At 36.3% G+C, this 27,608-nt stretch overlaps 1 protein-coding gene across 4 annotated transcripts in view; it reads left to right on the top strand.

The window, feature by feature from the left end:
- Positions 1–27,608, top strand: part of PTPRZ1 (protein tyrosine phosphatase receptor type Z1) — a 184,211-nt gene that overhangs the window by 105,446 nt on the left and 51,157 nt on the right. For all 4 annotated transcript variants that reach the window (XM_015540682.2, XM_042970783.1, XM_042970792.1 and 1 more), the window contains exons 7-11: positions 7,018–7,175; positions 7,328–7,478; positions 17,366–17,550; positions 19,184–19,310; positions 25,694–25,740. In XM_015540682.2, coding sequence (XP_015396168.2) covers positions 7,018–7,175; positions 7,328–7,478; positions 17,366–17,550; positions 19,184–19,310; positions 25,694–25,740 — 668 coding nt within the window. The remainder of the gene's footprint in view (positions 1–7,017; positions 7,176–7,327; positions 7,479–17,365; positions 17,551–19,183; positions 19,311–25,693; positions 25,741–27,608) is intronic.

The following is a 27,608-nucleotide window of genomic DNA, read 5'->3' on the forward strand; positions in this document are numbered from 1 at the left end:
TGAATAATTTTTTTTAATGTATTGTTGGATCCAGTTGGCTAATTTCTTGTTAAGGATTTTTGCATCCATGTTCATCAGGGAATTTGGTCTATAATTCTCCTTTTTAGTAGGATCTCTGTCTGGTTTTGGAATCAAGGTAATGCTGGCTTCATAGAAAGAGTTTGGAAGTTTTCCTTCCATTTCTATTTTTTGGAACAATTTCAAGAGAATAGGTGCTAACTCTTCCTTAAATGTTTGGTAGAATTCCCCTGGAAAGCCATCTGTCCCTGGACTCTTGTTTTTTGGGAGATTTTTGATTACTAATTCGATTTCCTTACTGGTTATGGGTCTGTTCAAATTTTCTGTTTCTTCCTGTTTCAGTTTTGGTAGTGTATGTGTTTCTAGGAATTTGTCCATTTCTTCCAGATTGCCCATTTTATTGACATATAATTGCTCATAATATTCTCTTGTTATTGTTTGTATTTCTGCTGTGTTGGTTGTGATCTCTCCTCTTTCATTCTTGATTTTATTTATTTGGGTTCTTTCCTTTTTCTGTTTGATCAAACTGGTTAGTGGTTTATCAATTTTGTTAGTTATTTCAAAGAACCAGCTTCCGGTTTCATTGATCTGTTCTACTGTTTTTTTGGTTTCCATAGCATTAGTTTCTGTGCTAATCTTTGTTATTTTCTTTCTTCTGCTGGTTTGGGGTTTTATTTGCTGTTCTTTTTACAGCTTCTTAAGGTGGAAGGTTAGGTTGTGTATGTGAGATCTTTCTTCCTTCTTCAGGAAGGCCTGGATGCTATATAATTTCCTCTTATGACTGCCTTTGCTGCATCCCAGAGGTTTTTGGCTGTGGTGTTATCATTTTCATTGACTTCCATATACTTTTTAATTTCCTCTTTAACTTCTTTGTTAGCCCATTCATTCTTTAGTAGGATGTTCTTCGGTCTCCAAGTATTTGTTACCTTTCCAAATTTTTTTCTTGTAGTTGATTTTGAGTATGTTTGGTTTGCAAATATGCATGGTATGATCTCGATCTTTTTGTGTCCCAGTATGTGGTCTATTCTGGAGAATGTTCCGTGTGCACTGGAGAAGAATGTATATTCTGCTGCTTTAGGATGAAATGTTATGAATATATCTGTCAAGTCCATCTGGTCCAGTGTGTCATTCAAAGCCATTGTTTCCTTGTTGGTTTTTTGATTAGATGATCTGTCCATTGCTGTGAGTGGGGTGTTGAAGTCTCCTACTATTATAGTATTACTATTGATGAGTTTATGTTTGTGAGTAATTGATTTTATATATTTAGTGCTCTCTCATTTGGCACATAAATGTTTGCAATTGTTAGGTCTTTTTGGTGGATAGACCCCTTGATTATGATATAATGCCTTTCTGCATCTCTTGATACAGTCTTTATTTTAAAGTCTAGATTGTCTGATATTAGTATGGCTACTCTGACTTTCTTTTGTTGACCATTAGCATGATAGATGGTTCTCCATCTCCTTATTTTCAGTCTGAAGGTGTCTTTAGGTCTAAAGTGGGTCTCTTATAAACAGCATATAGATGGATCTTGTCTTCTTTTCCATTCTGTTACCCTATGTCTTTTGATTGGAGCATTGAGTCCATTGATGTTTAGAGTGAGTACTGAAAGGTAATGAATTTATTGCCATTATGATGCTTGTAGAGTTGGAGTTTCTGGTGGTGTTCTCTGGTCCTTTCTAATCTTTTGTTGCTTTTGGTATATATATACACATTATTTTTTTTTTTCATCTTTTCTCCCCTCAGAGAGTACCCCTTAACATTTCTTGCAGGGCTGGTTTAGTGGTCACCAACTCCTTTAATTTTTGTTTGTCTGGGAAACTTTTTATCTCTCCTTCTATTTTGAAGACAGCTTTGCTGGATAAAGAATTCTTGGCTGCATATTTTTCTGATTCAGCACACTGGATATATCCTGCCACTCCTTTCTGGCCTGGCAAGTTTTTGTGGATAGGTCTGCTGCAAGCCTGATATGTCTTCTCTTGTAGGTTAGCGACTTTTTTTCCCTTGCTGCTTTCATGATTCTCTCCTTGCTTGCGTATTTTGTGAATTTGATTATGATATGCCTTGTTGATGGTCGGTTTTTGTTGAATCTAATGGGGATCCTCTGTGCTTCCTGTATTTTGATGTCTGTGTCTTTCTCCAGGTTAGGAAAGTTTTCCGCTATGATTTGCTCACATAACCCTTCTACCCCCATTTCTCTTCCTTCCTCTTCTGGGACCCCTATGATTCTGATGTTGTTTCCTTTTAATGAGTCACTGATTTCTCTAATTCTTAGACTCTGCTCTTTTGCTTTAATCTCCCTCTTTTTCTGCTTCATTATTCTCCATAAGTTTGTCCTCTATGTCGCTGATTCTCTGTTCTGCCTCATCCATCCTTGCCGCCACGGCATCCATCCATGATTGCAGCTCAGTGATAGCATTTTTTTTTTTCATCCTGACTAGTTTTTACTTCTTTTATCTCCACAGAAAGGGATTCTAATCTATTTTCAACTGCCTCTAGTATTCTTTTTATCGTGATTCTAAATTCTGGTTCAGACATCTTGCTTGTATCTGTGTTGGTTAAATCCCTGGCTGTTGTTTCTTCATGCTGTTTCTTTGGAGGTGAATTCCTTCATTTTGTCATTTTGAAGGGAGAAAAAGAATTAATGAGGTAGAAAAATTAAAATTTAAAGAATTAAAATTTAAAAAATATTAAAATTTAAAAATTGAAAACACACACACAAAAAAATGAATAAATGATGCTAGATCCTGAGTGTGTTTTGGTCTGGATGTTGAAAGTGGTTTGATAGATTAGAGAAAAAAGGCGGGGGGGGAAGGAAATCTTTTGAGAATCTGAAAAATTGAATACACTGAAGTAGACTAAAATGAAATGATGGGAGTAAAATACAATTTGAAAAAAATTACGTGAAACTGAAGAATATAGTAGAAAAAAATTTAAAAGCTTTAAATAAAAATTAAAAATAAAAATGAATTTTTTCTCTTTCTGTATTGAAGAAGAAAAGAAAACAAAAAAGAGAAAAAAAAAAGAAATCATTTAAAAATTTGAAAAAGTGAATACACTGTAGTAGACTAAAATAAAACAATGGGAATAAAATAGAATTTGGAAAAGTTTACATAGAAGTAAAAAATATAGTAAAAATAAAAATTAAAGAAAAACATTTTTAATAGAAATTGAAAAGAAAAATGAAGTTTTTCTCCCTCTGTATTCAAGAACAAGAAAAGAAACTAAAAAGAGAAAAAAGAAAAGAAAAAAAAAGGAAATCATTTGAAAATTTGAAAAAATTAACATACTGAAGTAGACTAAAATAAAATGGTGCAAGTAAAATTGAATTTGAAAAGTTACACAAAAGTAAAAAATTAAATAAGTAATTAAATAAGTAATAAGTAATAAAAATTAAAGAAAAATATTTTTAATAAAAATTAAAAATAAAAATGAATTTTTTCTTTCTGTATTCAAGAAAAAGAAAAGAAGTGAAAAAGAGAAAAAAAAGAAAGAAAATTGAATAGATGGACCTGCTAACAGATTGAAATAGGACTGAAATTACTTTGTTTTCCCCTAGAAGTCAGACTATGAAGTGCTTTCTATTCTATAAACTAAGCAGGGGGTGAGACTTGTGTTCTTGAAGAGTGAGGTTGGCCCAGTTGGGCGGGGCTTTGTGTAACGGCTCCATTCTCCACTAGATGGTGCTGCTAGCCTACTGGGGTGTTGTGTTGTGGTGCTCATAGGTGCATATGTGCATGCGTGGGAGCGGTGAAAATGGCGTCACCCAGCTACCCAGTCTCTAGTTTTGGAACTCTGTTCTCCCGGATCATCAATTGCTAACCCGTCCTCTGTCTTCAGCTTTTGTCCACTCCCCGCTTTTTCATTGTCTGTGGCCAAGCACCAGGAAGTACCTCTCTCCTGAGTTTTGTCTCAGATGCGGCTGTTTTCCACCGCCCCTTACTTCTGAAGGACTGTGGCTTTGACCCTTTCTGGCCTTCTGCAGGGGGGGGTCTCACTGAGCTATGGCCGAATGCCAGCCACACCCAGGAAAGTTTGCATTACTGTGCTGCTGCCGAAGCCCAGAGACTGCAGCCAGGTGCCAGCCCGCCCCAGAAAAAGTTTGAGAGATAGTGTAGCAGCAACATTTCAGGAATTATGGAAAATCACAACACACATCTGACACCAGGCTTCACCCTTAAGGACCTTGTTCCAGCACCAGCGAATGTGACTGTTCTCTGGGGTCTGCTGGGACCAGGTGGCCTCAACAGTCTCTACCAAATGTTCTTCCAGCAGTGGAATTGCTTTTCCCTGTGTGGCCCAAGAACCTCCCGGACCCCACTCCACTCCTGGGGATTTGCCCTTCCCAGCAGAGCATCTCCAGGTATCAAGCTGCAGAGCTGCAGACTCTGTGCTCCCCTTGTTTACAGTCTTAATGGAATTTAAACCCTCTCCTTTCTCCTTTCTCCCTTTTTAGTTTAGTCCCTGTAGCTATTTCCACTTTTCCACTTTCTCTGCAGCTGCCTTTGGGGAGAGGTGCTTTTCCAGTATTCTCCCCCCATCTCCATCCTCTCTCCACCTGCAAAAGTGGCTCCCTGCCTGCTGCAGCTTCTCTCTCCCCAAGTTCACCTCTCTGTGCCACATACCTGTTGAGTTCTGTGGTTCAGGTTGTGCAGATTGTTGTGTTAATCCTCAGATCAGTTTTCTAGGTGTACAGGATGGTTTAGTGTTGGTCTGGCTGTATTTCATGGGCGCGAGACACACAAAAAACTTCCATGCTGTTCTGCCGTCTTGGTTTCTCAGGCTTGTCGTGACACAGTCTTTCTTAAGTGCACATGTTCCAAAGTTAAGGCAGTCCCTGTAGCCCATATCTCCTGCTTATGGGTCTGTGGTGTACCACACAAGGGCTTGGTCTGAGGGAGATGGGGTGGACTCTGGGTGGAGACATGTGGTTTCTGGCAATTTCCCATCGTCATCCTCCTACTTCCCCTTCCTGTCATGTCTGTCTAACTACCTCGTCTGACAAAACTACCGCTCTACACTGTGCTATCTCACTAAGAATAGATTAAATAGGTCTCGGGGGCTACTTCTTAGTGACATAAGTCTACTAGAAAGAACAGAGGACAGGCATGCATTGAGCTAGATAGTTAGGATGGGTAAATGAGTTAGACACAGATCTTGCTGATAAGCAGATTGCTGCCTGTATGAGTGAGGGCAGGTACACTAAAGGCTAAATGGCTGTTGATAAGTGCTGTTGGAAAGGTCCAAAAGCAAAAATGGGGTCATTCATGGAGACAGATATAATTGGATTGTTTGAGAGTTGCAAGGCCAGATATGCCTCTTAGGAAAGCTCTACTAAATTTTTAAAGGAATTCTCTATTCTGGATAAAAGGTATAATATACACACACATACACACACACAACATATATGTAAAATATACTTTCCACCCTTTGTTCTTACCATTTATTCCCTTAATAGTGACTATTGATAAATAGGTAAATATTGATAAATAGATCTTAATTATCATGTACTAAAATTTATCATTTTTCCCTTTATAATTAACAATTTTTGTGTGCCATTTCAGAAATCTCAGCCTACCTTAAGGTTATAAAGTGAATTTTCTGTTTTCCTCTAAAAGTTTTACTCTCCTGTTCACATTTGGATCCACTAAATCTAGATCTACTAGATCTATTTAGAACTCATGTGCTTAAGATGTGAAGTAGGGAATCATGATTCACTTTTTTCCGTAAGGATATCCAAGTGATACAGCACTCTTTACTGCAAAGGCAGTCCATTCCAACTACATAGTAATTTTTCCTGTCCTAAAGAAAAAACATGACATACATAAAGTGACTATATATGTATGGATCTGAGTTCTCCTTTCTCTTTCACTGTTCCCTTTGTCTGTCTTTGCATGCATATTTCACTATCATGACTTCTATAGTTTTATATAATCGGTTTTCCTACCTGGTAATGAAAGTCGTACAGTAGCTGTTATTGTTCAAGATTGTTTTAACTTTTCATTTCCATTTAAATTTTTAAATCAGCATGTCAGTAAACACATGCTGTATAAAACACATGTGTATAAAAGCCTCTGGGATTTTGATAAGATTATTTGACTCCGTAAATCAATTTGGGGGCAGTCGACACCTGCACAATACTAACTCTTCCAACCCATGAACTTGGTATTTCCCATAATTTTAATTTCCCATAATTTTAATTTTTACCTAATTCTCTCAAGAAAGTTTTATAATTTTTAATATAGATGTTGTTCACATCATTTGTTAGATTTATCTGTATTTGATATTGTGTTGTTATTATGAGTTATATTGTTTTAAATTGCATTTTCTATTGTTTCGTACTGGTACATAGCAATATAATTAATTTTTGTATATGGGTCTTATGTGCAGTGACTTTACTAAATGCATTTACTAATTCTGATAGTTTGTAAATTCAATATCATACATGTACAATCATGCATTTGCAAAATATGACGGTATCATTTCTTCATATCCAATCTTTATGACTTTTTTCTTTATTGCACTGGCCCAGTCCTCCAATTCAGTGTTAATCAGAAGTGGTGATAGCAGGATGTTTTTGTCTCATTCTTTATCTCTAGGGGAAAGCTTTCCCAATCGGTCATCCTTAAATACAATGTTTGTTATAGGCTTTGGAAGATAATCTTCGCTAGAATAAGGTTTTGTTGTTTTTCACAAACTGGTATTAAGTCTTCTCAAGTGATTTTACTGTATCTGTTAAGATGGTTATATGATTTCTGAATATCTTTCATATGTAAAATAATCTCTCCAGGATCTTACTAGTATAACCTATGTAGTTGTGTATGTAAGGAAATTCAGAATATGTTGGTTTTATCACCATTTTTGAAATATACCTAAAATATTCTTAAAATTTCATTTCTGATTAAATTTGTAACAAACCATATGTCTCTGTTTCATAGAAGCTTTGAACCGCTGAGTTCCAGTGTTGAGATCCCAACTGAGATATATGTTGTTACTTTGTAGGGAAACAGTCTGCATTAGATCCCTTCATATTGCTGAACCTTCTGCCAAACTCAACTGACAAATATTACACTTACAATGGCTCATTGACATCTCCTCCCTGCACAGACACTGTTGACTGGATTATTTTTAAAGATACAGTTAGCATCTCTGAAAGCCAGGTAATCTTGGAAATTCAAACAAATGCAATCATTCAAAGCAATTTAAAAATAATTAGTTTCTAAGCTTTACTACTGAATATCTATTTTAAAGCATTTACAGACGCCTTTGAATCAGATATGTTAAATTATATGTTAAATGATCTTTTCCCCAGTTGGCTGTTTTTTGTGAAGTTCTTACAATGCAACAGTCTGGCTATGTCATGCTGATGGACTACTTACAAAATAATTTTCGAGAACAACAATACAAATTCTCTAGGCAGGTGTTTTCCTCATACACTGGAAAGGAAGAGATTCATGAAACAGGTATGTATTGAAATATAATTTTTCTACTACTTTTACAGATTTTATGTTGTAGGGGTTAATTGTGGAATAATGGAAAATATACAAGACTTAGATATTTAGAAATATTTGATTATTAGCTTTGTCACTTTAGATAAGCTGTTTAACTTCTCTGAATCTCAATTACCACATTTATAAAATAGCATTTAAGGGCGCCTGGGTGGCGCAGTCGGTTAAGCGTCCAACTTCAGCCAGGTCACGATCTCGCGGTCTGTGAGTTTGAGCCCCGCGTCAGGCTCTGGGCTGATGGCTCGGAGCCTGGAGCCTGTTTCCGATTCTGTGTCTCCCTCTCTCTCTGCCCCTCCCCCGTTCATGCTCTGTCTCTCTCTGTCCCAAAAATAAATAAAAAACGTTGAAATAAGAAAAAAAAATTAAAAAAAAAATAGCTGTTCCTCCCCACATGAATAACCCCATTTTGCAGATGAGAAAAACTGAGATTCAATAACGAAAGTGATTTTTTTAAAACGCATGGTAATAGATAGCAAAGCCACATACACACTTCCAAATTCACTTCATGGTGTTTGCCTGTGCTAAGAGCTCTAGGAAATGAATGATTAAGAAGCCGTGGTGTGCAGAGCTTGAGGAGATCACTTCTAGTTGGGGTAGTCAAGAGCCTCTGCGAGGGAATGACATTTGAGTGGAGTCTTGGTGCGTGATTTGGGTTTTAAGGTGCTCACGTCTGTGTTGGCAGCTCCAAGGCAAGAGCATAGCATGAAGTAGGGATTGAAAGCAAATGCACTGAATTATTAATGAATACAAAGAGAGTTTTTCCCCCCCGGTTTCCTTCTTTGGGAGAAAAGAAGTTTGTCGACCCAAGCAATGGAGAGGACTCCAGGGGGAAAGTCTCCAGAGTGCCCTTTGTGTCTTTTGAAGTTGACACAACAGGCAGAAGCCTTTGAAAATGTCCAGAGGACATAATCAGATGCATCTACTGACTTTTCCTTTTCAGTTTATACTGATAGTGTACTGGTTAATGAAAGAAATAGGTGACGTGGCCTTTGCTTTGGGGACTTAAAACATTTCCAAGTACATGGCCATCTTTGATTTCAGCTGTACAATGAATTTTTGGCCATCTAAAGTATTAATCTAATCATCTTCTTTTGAAGATTAGTATTAAAAAAGCATGTTATTTAAAAACATTACATGTGGGGCGCCTGGGTGGCTCAGTTGGTTAAGCGGCCGACTTCGGCTCAGGTCATGATCTCGCGGTCCGTGAGTTCGAGCCCCGCGTCGGGCTCTGTGCTGACCGCTCAGAGCCTGGAGCCTGTTTCAGATTCTGTGTCTCCCTCTCTCTGACCCTCCCCTGTTCATGCTCTGTCTCTCTCTGTCTCAAAAATAAATAAAAACATTAAAAAAAAAATTAAAAAAAAAAAACATTACATGTTTTAATGTACCGTTTGTGAGAATTACTTATCCTTTAACAACAACAACAAAATAGAGCCCAAGACAACAGTGATGAATAGCTACATTTAACGTGACAATGAGTTTCTAGTTAAATTGCCCCCAAAGGAAGAAATCTCATTACATTTCTACCAGCAATACTAAATACTATAACATTCTGTCTGGTAAATAATAGACAATTGATTAGGAAAAAAAAAAACTAGATTTAACCATCTCCTTTTAGAAAATATAATGTACCACATAACAAATTAAATAAATATGATTTTTTTTGTTATGTGCTTTTGTCAGTTGTATTTTATTAAAACTCTTCAGTCGCTCTCCATTGCTTTTAGAATAAAATCGAAACCATTCATCATTACATGGTAGGTCCCGTTTAGCACTTATGAGTCTTAGCGTTTACTCCCTGCCACTAGCTTCCTTCTCTCATACTGAACTCTTGGACATCCCCTGAAGAAGGAAGGCCACGTTCTCCTAGGTTACAGCCCCTGAAGAAGCAAGACCACATTCTCCTAGGTTACATCCCCTGAAGAAGGAAGGCTACGTTCTCCAAGGTTACATCCCCTGAAGAAAGGAAGGCCACGTTCTCTGAGGTTACATCCCCTGAAGAAGCAAGACCACATTCTCCTAGGTTACATCCCCTGAAGAAAGGAAGGCCACGTTCTCCTAGGTTACATCCCCTGAAGAAGCAAGACCACATTCTCTGAGGTTACATCCCCTGAAGAAGCAAGACCACGTTCTCCTAGGTTACATCCCCTGAAGAAAGGAAGGCCACGTTCTCCGAGGTTACATTTTACATGCTGTTTCCTTGCCGTGGCATGTTCCTCCCTGCTGTTTCACTTGTTTCTCTCTTCCTCATTCTTCAAGACTCAAGCAGACTTTGCATCCACGGGGGAACCATCCCTGCCTCTATCTCCATCCTCATCAAGTCTGCCTGTGGCCCTGGCATAGGACTGTGCACTCGTGAAGGTGCCATAGTCATAAAGTACAAAATCAATGACGCTCATCTGGAGGTGTGTCATATGCCCAAGTGCTCCTGTGTTGTGCGCATCCAAAGTACACAGTAGTTGCCACAGTATGACCATTGTCTGTTTACTTATTCATCTCCCCCATTGGACTCTGAGCCCGTGAAAGAAGTAACTAAGTCTTTACCTCCATTGCTGGGCTAAAGCAAAGTTCTCATTCACCAAATACCGAATGATGGAAAGAATCCATTTTCATATAATAAAAACAGAGTGGTTGTGCTTGATGGGTGCCTTTTGCCCTGTTTAAGTATAAACCAAATGTAGTTCCAATTCAGTGTCAGATATTGTTCATTTCACAGTTAAGTGATGAAAGCTAAAACAAAGGCTATTTGTTTTGAATAACAAAAACAGTAATAACTACCATGTACTGTGTGGACCAGTGTGTTCAACCAGGCATTGAACCATATGGATTTGATTTCAGCCTCCCAACACCATCATGAAGTTGGCTTTTTTTTTTTCTCATTTTACAGTTTGGGAAGCTGATGTTAAGTGGCTTGCCCAAGTTCACAGGACCATAAAGGGCTGGAGTCAGTATTTGAACATATCTCATTCTAAAGCCTTCCAGTTCTGCTGTGCTTTATAAGGGAACATAATTTCTGCATACATAATTTATGATGAAATTTTATAATAAAAACTGATTCTTAATGACATGAAACTTTTTTAAAAATAGCATTGGGTTGGGGCGTCAGGGTAGCTCAAGTGGTCGAGCACCTGACTGTTGATTTTGGCTCAGGTCATGATCCCAGTGTCATGGAATCAAGCCCCACATCAGGCTCAAGCTGGGTGTGGAGCCTGCTTAAGATTCTCTCTCTTCCTTTGTCTCTCTGCCTCTCCCTCTCTCAAATTAAAAATTAAAAATTAATAAAAATTAAAATGTTAAAAAAATAGCATTGGCTTTTTTCAAAAACTGGAGTGATCAAATTCTTAATTTTTCCATCATGAATGTTTTGCATTCGGTAAACACTATCATTTGCCATGTGCATATTCCTGTGATGGTCTTCTTCTTTTTTTAAGTTTACTTATGTATTTAAGGGGGGGGGGCAAGCAGAGAGAGAGAGAGAGAGAGAGAGAGAGAGAGAGAGAATCCCAAGTAGGGTCTGCTTAGCTTGATCTCATGACTACAAGATCACGACCTAGGCTGATATCAAGAGTCAGATTCTTGATGGACTGAGCCACCCAGGTGCCCTGGTTTTCTTCTTAGTACACACACTATCCCCCTTCAACTTTCTGAATTTGAAAATAAAAATTGAGGATTACATATATATCCAGGATTTAATCTTCATTAAATTTAATCTGAAGATTTTTTATTTTTTAATAAAAGTTCAATATTACATGAACATTATTAAAAAGGCAGAAAACACAGATAAGCACACATGAAAAAAATAAATTTCCATATAATGTCACAGTCCAGGGATAACCACTATAAGGGCTTTGGTGAATATCTCTCCAGGCTTTTGGCTTAAATTAAATGTATATTATATCTCACAAAAGGGAGACTATACTACATATATGTTTGTTGATTTTATTTTACTCAGTGGTACAAATATGTCATTAATGCACCATTCTTAATTTTGTGTAGTATTCCACTGTATACTTATAACAACTTACTAAACCTGTTCCTCAATTTCAGACACTCAGGTTATATTTATATATTTTGGTGCTATAAATATCTAGCATCCTCCTTTTGACCAAGACAGAAGTAAAGGGTGGCATGAAGTTGTCAGTTTTCAGTAAACACATTGTAGAAAAATATATTTTGCACAAAACATTGCAAACAATTGCAAAAATCACATAAGGTCTGTATATCTATGTAAACTCCTTGAGGGTAGAGATCAGGCGTTATTCATTTTTGCATTCATAGCAGGAACTCAATAAATGTTTGTGAATGAATGCATAGTTTACCAGAACTTCAGTCCTTTAGTTTTGCATTTTTATGTAGAGTTGCCATTTATTAGAGGCATTTCTTTTTGGCATCATGGAATGGACACTGACTCTTCTAAGAATCACAGAATTTAATAGAACCTTGAAGGAGTTAGTAAAAACTGTCTTTTAGATAATGAGGAATATGTGTGAATAACTGTATGAACCCAGCAAAAGTATAATGTAGGTGAAGTTCAACTTTATCCCATGCTTTCCAGACACCAGATGCTTTCTTGCTGCCTTCTTATCCCACTAGCAGTGGGACTCTCCCACTAAGAAGCAGGGGCATTCTGGAGTACAGTGGGGAAAATCTTGGGCTTTAAAGTCCATAGACTTTTGGTATTAAACCTCAGTGCCAGTACTTATTAGTTATATGAAAATGGTCAAGTTACTTCACCTATAACATGAGTTAGAAGGGCCACCTTGTTGTGAGGTTTAAATGGGCTAATGTTTACAAAGAAATACAGTCTCTTGAACTTAATGTGTCCCAGACTGAAAGCTACTACTATTATAATGTGTGTGTGTGCACACTCTTGTGTGTATGTGCACATACATATGAGGACAAACTATCACAAGTATGGGGTGCTATTCAAGTTTCCCATGTTTAAGGCTTTTGTTGAATAAAATCATAAATACACTTCAGATCTCATTTGCTGGCCTTGCAATATATTCAATGCAAAGTTTCTTTAATAATACAGTATAAAATGCTTTTCAAGGTAGGTTTGCATGAAAGGAGTGTCCTTATAGCTTAATATTGCATTTGAGCTATGAGAAATTTTCTGTAATTTCCTGGAAAATGTGATGAATTAAACATCACTAGACTCATCTTCTTGAAGGTCAGTAGTTTTAAATAGCATTCATTAAGGGCATGTGTACGTTAACACTGCACTCCAACTGTATGCAGAAACGTGACCTGAAGATTATTTACTTCTTAGAAGGTTATATATTACAAATCGAACGGTTGATGGAGTTACAGTGTGTCCCTGTAAAAGACTGACTGAATTAAGCAGAATCTGAAAGATTCCTTTTGGCCACTTATCTAAAGTAAGCGATGCAATCATTGAGAAGTACAAATCAGCGGGGGATAATTTCCAATTACTATTTTTAACATTTGTGGGCATGTTTACATTTGTTTTATTAAGATCTGCTGCCCTCTGAGGGGAAATGATGACCTTAATACTGGTTGTCTTCTGAGTCTATAAATCTTCGAGCTCCTCACAACAAAGTCATCAAAATACCTGTCTCAATATGTTTTGAAGTGAGGCTCATTAACTTCAGACAAGAATGTGGTAGATTCATCAGTGTGGATCACAAAGTATTTCTGTCATGGGCCATGTTAAACTGCACCAAACTTCAACTCCGTGGGAAATAACAGTAAAGTCTAGTGACATCTTAGGTAATTGCGACATTTTCTCTGCCACTCCCCAAGAATCACCACTCTGTCTTTTTACCTGCATCCGTGGTTGTACTCGTAATCCATGGAGCTAAGGCTGGTCTCCCTCAGGGCACCTGCCCTTCTTCCAAGCTAAGCACAGAACGGCAAAGACTCCTGTCTCCCTTAGCCATCAGCATCAGCTTTTGTGTTTAGCTGAGAGATTGGTCACAGCCAGAGTTGTCATTTATACTTCTCCTTCTTTGTTTATTTCCCTTTTCTTTTTCCACTTTTTTTTTTCCTTCTAATACTCATTGCTTCACTCTTTGGTACTCACTCTGCAAGTAATGTGCATTCCTCTGTATGAGGTATTTACTCTTCATATAAGTCTATGTAAGTGATGAGAAAATACATGACTTTGTATCAACCAAAATTTTGTGAAACTTTTACAACTCTGAGTGGGAAGAACGTGTAATTTTGAAAAATACAAGCTAACTTGGTCTACATGGCATATTTTTTACAAGTTTATTTTGCATTCTTCTGTCAATGGGGGATAGGACGTAGAAACTCAAAGCACCCATTATGTTTAATAGCTTACTGAAATTAAAGGTTAGAAGTTAGCATAGGAACGAGCTTCCTAAAGGCAGGAACAGCACTGTCTGTAGTTGGATGTCCAGAGTGCCTGGAACCAAGTAGATGAGAATTGAATGTTAAAAATAAGTTTTGGGGGTGCCTGGGTGGTTCAGTCTATTGAGTGTCCGACTTCGGCTCAGGTCATGATCTCTCAGTTCATGAGTTCGAGTCCCACGTCGGGCTCTGTGCTGACAGCTCAGAGCCTGGAGCATGCTTCCGATTCTGTGTCTCCCTCTCTCTGCTCCTCTCCTGCTCACACCCTGTCTCTCTCTGTCTCAAAAATAAGTAAACATTAAAAAAAATTTTTTTTTAAGTTTTTAAGGAAGAACACTTACAGCTTCTTTATGAAGGAAACTACATCCTCATTCTTTATGTATGAGCAACCTTGCATTTGTACTGAAGCACTTACTTGTATTCTGTGTGACTTGACATGGACCCCAGATTTGTCACATGATTTGGCTCATGGCCAAGGGTTTGCAGGAACCAGTTTCTCCTTCTTGGCCAGCATTCCTGAGAGAATCAGTAACTGTGACCCACATCACATTTAGCTTCTGGAAAGGAATCTAGACACACGATTCAGTCCTAAAGAAGAAAATGAGACATCAATCTAGTTCTGAACTCCCCATAATCAAGGAAATTATTTATTGTCATGATTTTATCAATTGGTAGCTTATATCTGATGTCTGAGTATATGTTGATCTGGAGAACCATTCTTGATTTTCAATCCAGATAATGTGCTTTTTGCAGTATATGCTCTTCTAATAAGATAAGTCCATTTCAATAAGAAATATAAGAAAACCTGGAAAATTTAGTGCAAATTAATAACATATTCCATGGTCATACCCTGCTTTTTTTAGAATGCCAAGTAGTGTATATGGAATGAACTACATTGTTATTTTAAAAATCCATTCCTACCTTATAGAAGGTCAGCCCTTTGGCAAGATAATAATATACAGAAGTACAGGTTTTTCCTCTTGAAAACATTTTATTTTATTATTTTTAAATGTATTTATCTTGAGAGAGAGAGAGAGAAAGCAGGAGAGGAGCAGAGAGAGGATAGAGAATCCTTGCTGTTATCGCAGAGCTCGATGCGGGGCTGTGTCACACAGCCCTGGGATCATGACCTGAGCCGAAACCAAGAGTTGGATGTGTAACTGACTGAGCCACCCAGGTGCCACTTGAATACATTTTAAAGTATATCATCTTTACCCCATAAAATCCTGTATTTCAGCATCTAAAAGGTAAAATTTAGTTGCAGCTTTATAATATATTACTAAACTACTGTGATTATCAATAAACAAAAGGAACATTTAAAAAAATAAATTTCTAATTAAAATGTAAGTTTAAACTATTAAGCAAATTATCTATAAGCTCTTACTGATTTATAAAGAAGAAAGCAAAGAAATAAAAACTTAATGACAAGGAAATACAAGTTTCTTTTTGAAGTCCTACTTCATATTAATGCTGATTCTTAAAATTTGAAACATCTGCTGATTTCTACAATTAAGGCGAAATAAACACAGACATTCAACCAAAGTAATTTCACGCTAATTAGGCAGCAGTCCTTTGGGTATTTTGCAGCTAATAATTTATATTTTCTCAAGAGATTTTTGCTTTGTGTCCATGCGTGAAACTTTAATGCGTTTTAAGGTAATTTCATTTTGTAGGAAGAGAATAGTTCACTTTAAATCATTCCTACTCTCTAAAAAGTGGGATTGATTTTTGTAGGCCAAAATATACAGATTATACTGTCAAGAATCACTTTCAACCTTCTAAAAATGAACTTGGGCTCATTAGAAGCAAGACTGAGGCAATCCTTTTCCTCCAGTGACATAGTTTATGTGAGTAGCTCACTTTTGAGATGATTCGATGGTCTTATGCCATCTGGTGGCCAGTACGGAAGTGTCACTAGATAGGGCACTGAGGGTGTAGTGTAGAAGTAAATTAGAATACATTTTCTTATTCTGAATTCATACTTTTTCATAAATTTGTGGCTTTGAAGAATTGTTCTTTTATTCCCAAAGGAACACCCCATCCTAAATCCTTAATAGACAAAACATAATATTACAGTTTTTACAGTGAATAATCTTGTCTCCCAAGTCATAAAAGTTATACATGCATTATTTAAAGTATATATATTTATATTTTTCTGGATCATTTACATACCATTGCTAGCATAGCATTCATAGGCTAAAACTCCTATTATAAATACTGTATATAAAAGTGAAGTTTCAATTTAGAAGGTCAATTGTTAGTTTTGGGTGCCCTCCTGTGTTCACAAGCAAAACTACAAACTAATAGAGACCAAAGTTGTTTTTTTTGTTTTTTTGTTTTTTTTTTTTATCACATTCTGATACTCTTGTTGGGATGTTTTCATTGAGTTTTTGTGGCAGTGACTTAAGTCAACCGCATGGTCTCATTCAGTGGCTTTGTAACTTCAGGTATTTCCCAAAAGCAAAGCTTGGATTCTGTGAGCACATCAATCTTTAGCTTTAGAGACCTTTCTCTCTCTTTTACAAATTTATCTAACCCATGAAGAGATTATATTTATTGCTTTGCTCCATTAGCACAATATCACAAAATTGTATACTTTTTATCTTTGTAATTATTCCAAATTCACATTATGAGTGCATTTCAGAAAATATCAAAATACTCTTTTTGATGGGACTAAATTTTTGGCATGATTCTCAGCATAGACTTGAATTAATTTGAAGAAGTCCCTGAACAATTTTCAAAATACTTTTTTCAGATCAGACAGAACAAATTTTCCTAAAATCAGTTGCTTAATCTATTTAAAATGCCAAAGTGGTATTTTTGTCAGAAGGTCCCAAAAATTCAGAAATGATAGTTTTAGTTGTTCTCCTATGCTTTTCTTGATAGGGAACTTTAAATTATTTCAAGGATTTTGAAACAACAAAATATCTGATAATAGACCATCTTTTATAATTTAAATTCTCCTCCTTCTGAGCTAAACATATCTGTCAGGTACCAAACAAGAGAAATAAAAACATCATGAACTTGAAGTTATCATTTGTTTATTTCTCAAATTGAATTTGTATGCCAAATATATTCCAGATAGGGTTCTAAGCAATATGGAAATAAAAGCTGTGGTTCTTGTGTTTATTATGTACTACAGGAGTTAAGACCTGTTCAGGGGGGAGGCGGGGGGGGGGGGATAATATAAGAGAACATGCAGTTAAAGCAATAGTAGTGTTAAAACAAAACAGACAATTCAAAATGACACAGATTGCTTCCGCAGAGATCAGAGGGTGCATAACAAGAGGGAACATTTGACCTAGACCTTTTCTGAATGGGAAGGTAGACACAGATAGGGAAAGAAGTATTTCAGATACCCAAGATGGCAGAAACAAAAACTTCACAGTGGAGAAGTGTAACTTTTTACCTTCTGTTGAAATAAAACAGAAATTTTCATAGAGTATGTCTCGTTTGTTAAAATCCTCGAGGCTGACAGTTGTTTCAGTAACTTTTTTTTTTCTCTGAAGTTTGTAGTTCAGAACCAGAAAATGTTCAGGCTGACCCAGAGAATTATACCAGCCTTCTTGTTACGTGGGAGAGACCTCGAGTGGTTTATGATACCATGATTGAGAAGTTTGCAGTTGTGTACCAGCAGTTAGAAGGAGAAGACCAGACCAAGCATGAATTTTTGACAGATGGCTATCAGGACTTGGTAATTATAAGATCAATTGTCTCATGTGTTGATAACACTATAGCTTAATTTTCAAGGTAGGAACTTACAAATGATTATATATTGTTGCTCTAAACTTTGTACGAAACTCTCCAGTGGGGAGGAAGGGGAACAGAAGCTATACTAAATTAGGTCCAGACTCACAGTGAATCATACACTAGGCTCTTACTTGTTTTCAATTACAGGAAGATTACAGCTTTGCCAACAACAACGCTATAGAGTAGACATGTAGAGAAGACTTAGAAACTAGAGTTCATCTAGTGTAGCCTCTCTTTAAAAATAAAAGGTCTCGAAGAACAGTTGACTGTGATCTCACAGTTGTGGAAATAATTGGATCTGGAATCTCCGTGCTCTGATACTGCCATGTATCATTTCTCACTCCATACTCTTCCGGCACAAGAAAATAGAGTAGGAGACACTGCATCAAAGTTCCAAGTAATAGATGTGAAGTTAATTGTGTCAAGACTTTTTAACACAAGTCAGATCATCTTTAGGAAAAGATCCACTCCCTCCTCCTCCCCACCCATGCACACAAATTAAAGAAAATAAAGTGTGATATGGTATGGTTGAATCACTACATTATACACCTGAAACTAATACAGCATCATATATTAACTAATTGAAATTAAAATTAAAACTTTTTTAAAAAGTCCAGATTCTTTCTGACCTGGGCATCTCAGTATTAAACTTTGCCTTGGTAGGGAAGGATTGGCCATAGATTGGGGTCTGGTTGAGAAAACCCTATCTGGTTATGGCCTTAGGAAAGCCCCACTGCAAGTCAAAGACACTGGACAATGTATTTGGACAACTGGAGTCCAGCAAGGCCTGGGAACTTGCATTTAAACAAAAACTGTCTTTGTTATCATGGTGTGGAACATCATGTGGGCAAATTGATAAAACATGTAACAACTTTTTAATCCGGGTGTTTAGAACAGAGACGCTGTGAACATGGATGTTATATAATTTATGGAAATTTGCCATTTTTCACTTCATAATGATATTAAGAAGATAATTCTATTACTACCTGGCTTATATATTGTTATGATAAAGAGATAAATTGTGTTTTCATTGTGTTTTTTCACATTTTGCTCTTTGCAAATAGTCCATGTTTATTTGTCTAAAATATTAATTTGTAGTTTTGGGTACTCATGAATTTGATGAGTTCTAGTTGAAAATGAAACTTTCTAGAATTAAATTTTTTAAACAACAAAAAAGCCTAGTTTTCCAGTATCTTCATAATTCACAGATATCACAAATCCAACTTAACAACATTGCATAAACTTTTTCTTAGATTAATAAGATATAAATATTTTTCATTGACAGAAGTCTATTATGTTAGTACTCTTATGAGAATAATACATTTGGGAGGCCTGGGGGGTTCAGTCAGTTGAGCCTCCGACTTTGGCTCAGTTCATGATCTCACAGGTGGTGGGTTTGAGCCCCAGGTGGGGTTTTGTACTTCGAGCCAGGAGCCTGCTTCAGAACTTGCACCCCCCCGCCCCGCCACCCTCCTCTGCTTGCACACGCACTCTCTCTTTCTCAAAAATAAATAAACATTTAAGAAAATTTTAAAAAGAGTAATACATTTATGTAATTACTGACATCTTTCTTTTAGGGTGCTATTCTCAATAATTTACTACCCAATATGAGTTATGTGCTTCAAATAGTAGCCATATGCACTAATGGCTTACACGGAAAGTACAGTGACCAGCTTATAGTTGACATGCCTTCTGATGACCCTGGTAAGTGCTCTCCTGATATGCCTTTATATAATCTACATAAGCAAGCTAGTTTACTTACTGGATGCAGTGGTGCTTTCTGTCTGACTTTATATTGTTTTGGTTAAAAGACAAAATGATTTTTTTTTTTTTACCCGAATCATCCGCCAATTTTGTGAAGCATGGAAATGATTTTCATTCAGCAGATCTGGGACAGGACAATAAGTAAATTTATTCTAAATACTGAATTTTTCTATTTTTAGAAGAAGAATAGCAAAACTGATTGTTATGTCTGTAATGGTCATTGAATGAAAATAGCTATGTGAATATTAAGACTTTTATTTTGATAACGAACAGTTGGTTTCATTTGTGTTTATTTCCTTTTTCAGCCCCCAAAGCATTTTGTAGTAAGTATATACGTGATCCTAGGATCATGTGAGGTACTTCGAAATATCTATACAAAGCATCCAACAGTTTATCTTAGATATTTTTATCCACTTTGTATACTCCTGTGTGAAGTGGGGGAGAGTGCTTTTCTCTTAGCTGATTTGCCAGTACTGTTTCACAAAGTAAAACAAAGATATTGTTTCTAATTGTTTTTGTTTTTGCATGCATCTTCTCTAAGTATTATGGGGAAATCTTTTGATCTAAAATCTTATGAAGTAACTGAATGAAGTACAGATCATAACTTGACAATTTACAAATGCATGTAATTAAAGTCTCTCTTTTGCTAATATAAGCAGTTTTAAAGTAATAGAATGAAATACATATGTATGTGTACATATGAAATACATATGTATGTGTACATATGTATATGTGTATACACACAGACATCATGCATATGCATATTTATAAATATATGCAAACGTACATACATAAATGTAATATTCTTTGGTCTTCCCTACCATGAGTCTACTCACTGATATTTTTATAAATTTTTAATAGAGATGGATGGTAATAAATTACATTAATTATAGCATATTCCAATTTGACATATTGAAGGAAAACTGATGTGTATTGATTAGCCTTTGTGGTCTACATGATACAACAGGGTCTTTAATCCATTATGAGCTTGTTCACTGATTACCTCATAGTTGTTCTCACTAGTTAAACTTTTAAGTTAAAGTGTATATGTCAGAGCATTGAGGATAGATTAGGTATCTTTCTAAAACACAGGCTACAAACTTGCCAAGTTACTTCCCAGATTAAAATGTTGACGGCTAATTAATATTACTACTATTATGATGGCAATATCACTATTTGATATTTCTTATGATCTGCCTCATGGCCTGTGTATAATGTATTGCTTTTATATAGCATTGTTTTTCAAAATGAGGTTATTTTTAAATGGAATGTGAGCTCTAAATGCTATTGAAAGGTGAGTATCAAATTAACTGACCATGGCTTCAGTTATACTATATCATGCACTGACTGCCGTCCCTCTGCAACATTCCCCATATGGATCCACCTAGAAATTCACATCTTTAGCAGGGCATCATTCACCATATTGGCCAGTATCACATGTGAATTGATGAAATGTGGCATAAAAATCTCCTCTAATCCTATTGTGTATTTCAGGATGTGGATTATATTAAATACATTCATTTCGTTTACTACGTTGGTTTAATTATACTACTCTCATTTCTGCACATAAAACAATTTCCCAGGAGTTTACAAAAAATAATTGCAGTTATTTATGTTACGCCCTTTCTCACTGTATCCACTCTGCCAAGTTTTAAACTTTCTGAATTTTTTTGTTTTTTCTTTTTGAGATGTTTATTGCATAAAGAAAAACAGATCAAATATCTATTTTCTACAGAAGTGGTTTCTGAGTGATCCTTTTAGACTGAGTCTACACTGGCACAAAGTACAACATTCTTGTGTCGTTTGTAGCACTTTCACATTTGTACAAAATAATAAATATTACACTTGGTTTCCATTTATTCAAAGGCTGGGGACACTGTTGAGCTAATGAGATGTTAGTTTGGGCATACCATTTGATCTCCATGGATGTCTCAGTCCCTTAAAGCATTTTGTACAGTAATAATGTTTTAGTAAAAGATAGTGTTTGATTTGATGTTTCACTATGATATTCCTCTTAAAAGCAAAGGTTAAAAACTTAGATGGCTTATTCCTCAGTTATTCCTACCAAAAAGTCCTTCATCAAAAGCCAATTTACCCAAAGTTTGGAGTCTTCTCATTTTTCATAAAGAAAATATTTGTTCCTTTAGATCTCATTTTTTTTCTGATCTAAAAGGCTGCCATGGCATTTCAATTCATGTATTTTCAATTTGTTACCAAAATTACATTATTTTAAATACTTCTACAGTCAATACGTCACAGTAAAAGTTTTGAAAAAAGTACTATTTTGAGGTTTAGTGTGATGGTGCCCGCAAGAATCTTATGATTTATGTGGCTAATAGAGATGTAAGTGACTCTTAAGTTTGCTGTTTATTTCATGGTTTTTATTAGTACCATTTCATCCTGTTAATTATGTTGTTCATTCCCTTAGTAACATTGTAATGTACCCTAGTGAGTTATATTTTATTATTTTGGATAGGCTTTTTTCTAAACACTGTATTGTTCTTTGCTTTTGTTAAAAAGAAATGAAGGAAGTTATTTATAACTGCCCTCATTCTTTCAATTGTAGATTTCACATATGTTAATCAATATCCATGAAGGAAAACTCAATCTCCCAAATTGTGCCCTTAACTTTAGCTAATCTGATTATTGCTTGTGCATTTTAATTACACTTGCTGTGTACAACAGTATCACCATAAAATTGGCATCCATGAATATTACTATAAATTGCTATTTTAAAATCCATGCATAAATGCATATTAAGAAACCATTTAAATTTGTCCAGGAAACCATTTTAAGGTTAAACTGAAGTGCATAGTCTTTGCAAATACTTTATAGAAAATTATATTTATGAAAAAATAATCCATAATTTTTGTCATTGTAACGAAAATAATCGTGTCATTTTAAAATCTATAATATACAGTTAGTTATTATACAATTATAGAGGATATTATTTAAGTACATATTTTAGAGCCTTAATAATTATATGTGTTAAATTTACATGTGTGGTGAATTAGATCAACACATTTTTCTGTTGGTGCATGCTTTTCAGTTATTTAACAATTGTGTTTGTTAAATCACTATACATCTGTCCTTGTTCTGCCTGTACCACCCTATGCTATGGGTGTTACAATAATATTTAAAATCACAGTTTGAAGAGACTGTAGTCTACGTTGCTTTGACTTTTTGCCCTGTGAGACTTGGCTTTCCTTCAAACAATTAAATAAGCCTTGCTTGCCAACCCATGTCAGTGTTGCTTTTTTGTGTTATAGAATATTAATGTGGTACTAACATGCTCTTTTAGAAAATGTGGCATTACATGTGCTCCAAAACAAAACCAGAATGAACTAATAGCTTTTGCTGAGTTGTCACACATACGTGAATTTTATATGTTCACTGACAAAAAAAAAAAAAAAAAGAATAACAGTCTTTGCTGTTAGACGTTTTGTAGGCTTCATGCAGTCTATTTTGACCAAGTGAGTGAGAAGTCTATAAAGCAGTATAGTATGTCAGTAATGCCTGAGTCTGATCAGTGGCGACTAAAATATCGGTTATTTGTGAGGAACCAGCAGGCCAAAGGGTACCGAGTGTGCAATCTTGTGCCGACCACCAGAGCTACACTTTGGGTGCTGTGAACTCTCAGACTCAGAAGTATGGCCTCAGAATCTCCGGGTAGATAGAAAATTTGTGAAATTATTTTACTTCAAAATTGTTCTGAAGAGGCTCAGCAGGAGAGCTCTGGATTGAATGGGGAAAGGCATATTGAATTGCTCCTGGGCAACCACAGAATTTTAGTTAATTCAAATAATCTAATAAGAAACCAAAGTGAAGATCCTTCAAAGAGGATTAATACTTACAGATATGAAGACACCAAGACTTGGGGTATTCACCCAGGAGAGTGCCATGAAGCAAAGAGGGACCAAAGAACTGCTTGGACCCATACATTTTGCCTCTAGGCTCCAAAGCGGGCTAGAAGACGTCTTATCTCTTACTTCAGTAAACAGCAAAACCAGTTTCAGTAGAACTCACTGATGCTCTTTGAGGGAAAAGTAGTGGGTAAAATCACATATTTTAACTTAATAGGAACCATATAGTTAATTTATGCTGCAGTAAATGGATAAAAATAAATTAAATGCAATAATAGGGAAATCAGTCCTCAATGTGATAATTATATATACCCTATGCCAGCCTTGACAGTCAATAAGAAAATTACTTTTGCTTATTAAAAGTATCAAGTTAGGTAAAGTTAGACCATGTTTTTGTTTGTTCCCTTGTTTGTTTTTAATTTTAAAATATTTACTTAAGCACATTGAAGAGAATGGATTATCACTGAGTTTTTTTCCCATAGCCTCTTAACAGAGAAAAATCTACAGTATAATATATGTATCACTAACAAATATTTGTTATAACTTGCCCTTATTAACATTAAAATATTTTAAAAGTATGTGAAAATGTATGACTCCATTTAAAAGCATTTCAATAAAGGGGCGCCTAGGTGGTTCAGTCGGTTGGGCATCTGACTTCGGCTCAGGTCGTGATCTTGTGGTTCGTGAGTTTGAGCCCCATGTCGGGCTCTGTGCTGACAGCTTAGAGCCTGGAGCCTGCTTCGGATTCTGTGTCTCCCTCTCTCTCTGCCCCTCTCCGCTCATGCTCTATCACTCTCTTTCAAAAATAAGTAAACATTAAAAAATAAATAAAAGCATTTCAACAAATTATGTATTGTCTCACATGCTGAATTTGAAGGTTTTTATGTGCATGAACTTCTCTAACTGTAGTTTATAGAAAATAGTGTTGAAATTTCTTAATTGTCTTTTACAGCTTAGTTGCATCTCATCTTTCAACTCACATGTATTTGTTTCCTTGGAGGTTATAGAGATACAAATGTTTCAGACTATTTGAAATCACTTTAATTTGAAAATGTGAAGAATAAAGAACATGAAAAACAAAACATAGAAAATGGAGAACATTAATGATCCAAATAAAGCTTTCCAAACTCTTTCACGGTCAGTTTCAACAAGAAAAAAAAAATAATCGAATGTTAAAATTTAATTCAGGGCTAAATTAACATTGTTCAGGGTAAGTAACTTTGAGATAGCTAAGTAGTCAAGAGTATTAATTTTATCTAAGTTCACTTGAGAGCGTGACTTCACTTCTAAATTTGTCCTGAATTCTCCTCTAAATGGAATCCACACACAGGACCACATTTTATGGCTTTACATTTCTTAGTATCTGGGAGTTTTCTGTTAAAAGTAGATTCAGTAAAATCTATCATAATACAGGCCTGGATTTGATAAACATTTCATGTTAGTTCAGTTTTGCCTTTGAAAACTTTATAGAGTATGCATTTCTTCTGAGGATACCTAGAGGTATAAAACAGAACATAAGCAGCATTGGGGTAGTAAAGAGCATGAATTTTGGAGATGGAGTGAGAGTCGATGAAATAACAGGACTAAGAGAAGGAATCCTGCAGTAACGCTTAGTTAAACCCAAGTCCTACGTGGCACAGGTGAAGCATAAGGAACCATGCTTCTGCAGGTGGCCCCTTGGTAATTTGACATTGGGCTAGATTCCTTGTTGGAGAGAGGGACCCAGCTCCTAATCTTTCCTCACACTACTGATAGGGTTTGTTTTAGGATTGAGACATCCATGTACTGGAAATAAACGGATTTTGGTCATTGGGAACAGCAGACTTGACTGACCCTGGCCAGATCTTTGCGGGCGCACAGCTAAGTTTCCCTGGCGAGAAGGAACCAGATCCCTCTGGTCAGTCCTTCCTGTGGCCAGCCAGGTTGGACCTGCTGGAAGGTACTGTCTGTTTGGTGCAGCACCCTGTGTACATACAAGCATCAGCCCAAATTCACAGTGTAGAAAAAATCATTGGGCCCTCCACCAGAAGAGGAACTGAAAGAATAAGTAGCTGAATAAGAAAATAAATCCTGTCAATTCTCCTCCTAATCCCTGGCATTTCCCCAATTATCATCTATGCTGATGAAAAACTATTTGGGTTTTTTATACTCAGCCTGCCCCCCTTTCCCTTCTTAGCTTCAATCACACGTAGAGGGGAGAGGGGAGGGGAAGGGAGTTGGATTAGAGGATAGAAATGAAGTTTTTGAATGCAGTTTCATATAGGCTTATGTTGTGGTGTGTTACGTAGTGTTCAGAAGTGTTGAAACACAAATCTTTAATTTTTATTTTTGGAAATTCTGTATTTTGAAAGCTAACAAGTCTTTTTTTTTCTCCCCCTTCCCTCTTTCCATCCAAAGGTAAATCCACACAGCTGAAATAATCGAATAAACATTTTAATAATTTTGTTTCTAATTTTGTAGAGCTGGACCTCTTCCCTGAATTAATTGGAACTGAAGAAATAGTCAAGGTATTATAGCTATTTTTATATTAAAATGTTTTAAAATTAAAAAGCCTTTTTTGAATTGTTGGTTAGGTTTCAGATGTTACTTTAATCAAAGTTCATGTTGCATTATTCGTCGTAGGGTTAGTTGTTGAGCTTTATAGATAGTGATATAATCGACGTACATGATTCTTTCATCAAGAGTTGGACATCACTTTGATAGTATAATAAAAGTAACAGATGGAAAAGGGTTGGTGATAATGAAAAAAATTAACGTTAAAGATCATTATAGCTATAAACTATAGCTATAAATCAGAATTTTCTTCAGTGTTCAAGTTTTTCTAAAAGATTAAAACAACATTTAACCAATTCTTAGTATTTCTACAGTTGATTTATAATTAACTTAACCAGTGGTTGACAGATTGATAACAAATATGAGCCAAAACATAAGTTGTATGTATTCTTTCCCCCATTTAGTCTGAATATTTGTGTTTGGATTAGTCATATGATAAGTGTCTATTGCTAGTATAATGTCCTGTAAGTAAATAGGTATTTGAGAATATTTATAGGGGCACCTAGGTGGCTCAGTTGGCTAGGCATTCGACTTCAGCTCAAGTTATGATCTCACCATTCATGGGTTTGAGCCCCTCATGGGCCTCTGTGCTGACAGCTCAGAACCTGGAGTCTGCTCCGGATTCTGTGTCCCACACTCTCTGCCCCTTCCCCACTTGCGTGCTCTCTCTCTCTCTCTCTCTCAAAAATGAATAAACATTTAAAAAGAGAATATTTATAAATTCTAACATTGTCTTAATTTCTAAAATAAAGAAATAATGACTGATGTATCTTCTGTTTCATCCTAAGCCCAAATATACTGGTCACCTTAACTGAGATTATATGTTAAATCCAGATGCTATTCCTAATGTAGTACAAATGTATGCATATGCACATATGTGTGTATAAGATCATAGAGTGTAATAACTATTATCTGGCAATAAATACTAATTAGATTGTTTTCACATGTATAATTATCTCAATAGTTTATGTATCTTATGGCAGTTCTGTCTTGCAAAGGATTATTTTAGCAAAGTGAGCAGTCCACCTTTGAAAGAGTTCACAAAATTCTGCCAAGGATATTTGTGTGTGGGTGGGTGTGCATGTGTGCCCATGTGCATGTGCACGTGGATAGGCATATACCTAGAAGTGATCACTGGGTGGCAGACTGCCAGCTTCTTATTGTATTTTCACATGGCAGAGAGCAGAGCAGAAGAAACAAGCTCTCTCATGACTCTTCCTGTCAGGGCACCAAGCCCATTCATGAAGCCTCCGTGCTTATGACCTCATCGAGTCCCTGATACCTCCCAAAGTCCCCACTTCTTAATATCATCACTTCAAGCAGTAGGATTTCAATATAGGAACGGGGGGGGGGGGAGGGCACAAACACTTAGCCCATAACACTACCCACTACCATTGATTCCTGCGGGAATGAATGATGGAGGTTGGCAAAACAGATACATGGAATGTATCTGTAATGGCTTTTATTTTTTTTTAATTTTTTTTAATGTTTATTTATTTTTGAGACAGAGAGAGAAAGAGCATGAACAGGGGAGGGTCAGAGAGAGAGGGAGACACAGAATCTGAAACAGGCTCCAGGCTCTGAGCTGTCAGCACAGAGCCCGATGCGGGGCTCGAACTCACGGACTGCGAGATCATGACCTGAGCCGAAGTCGGCCACTTAACCGACCGAGCCACCCAGGCGCCCCTGTAATGGCTTTTAAAACTGAATGTGGAAGTGAATAGTTTAGGGGATGTTTCTCAGATTGTTCTCAAATAAAAATGCATTACTTTGAAGGACAAAGTATCTCCAGGGTGATCAAGGCCTTTATAGTAAAAGTTTT

The sequence above is a fragment of the Panthera tigris genome, chromosome A2, assembly GCF_018350195.1.
Source record: "Panthera tigris isolate Pti1 chromosome A2, P.tigris_Pti1_mat1.1, whole genome shotgun sequence".
Classification (NCBI taxonomy): domain Eukaryota; kingdom Metazoa; phylum Chordata; class Mammalia; order Carnivora; family Felidae; genus Panthera; species Panthera tigris.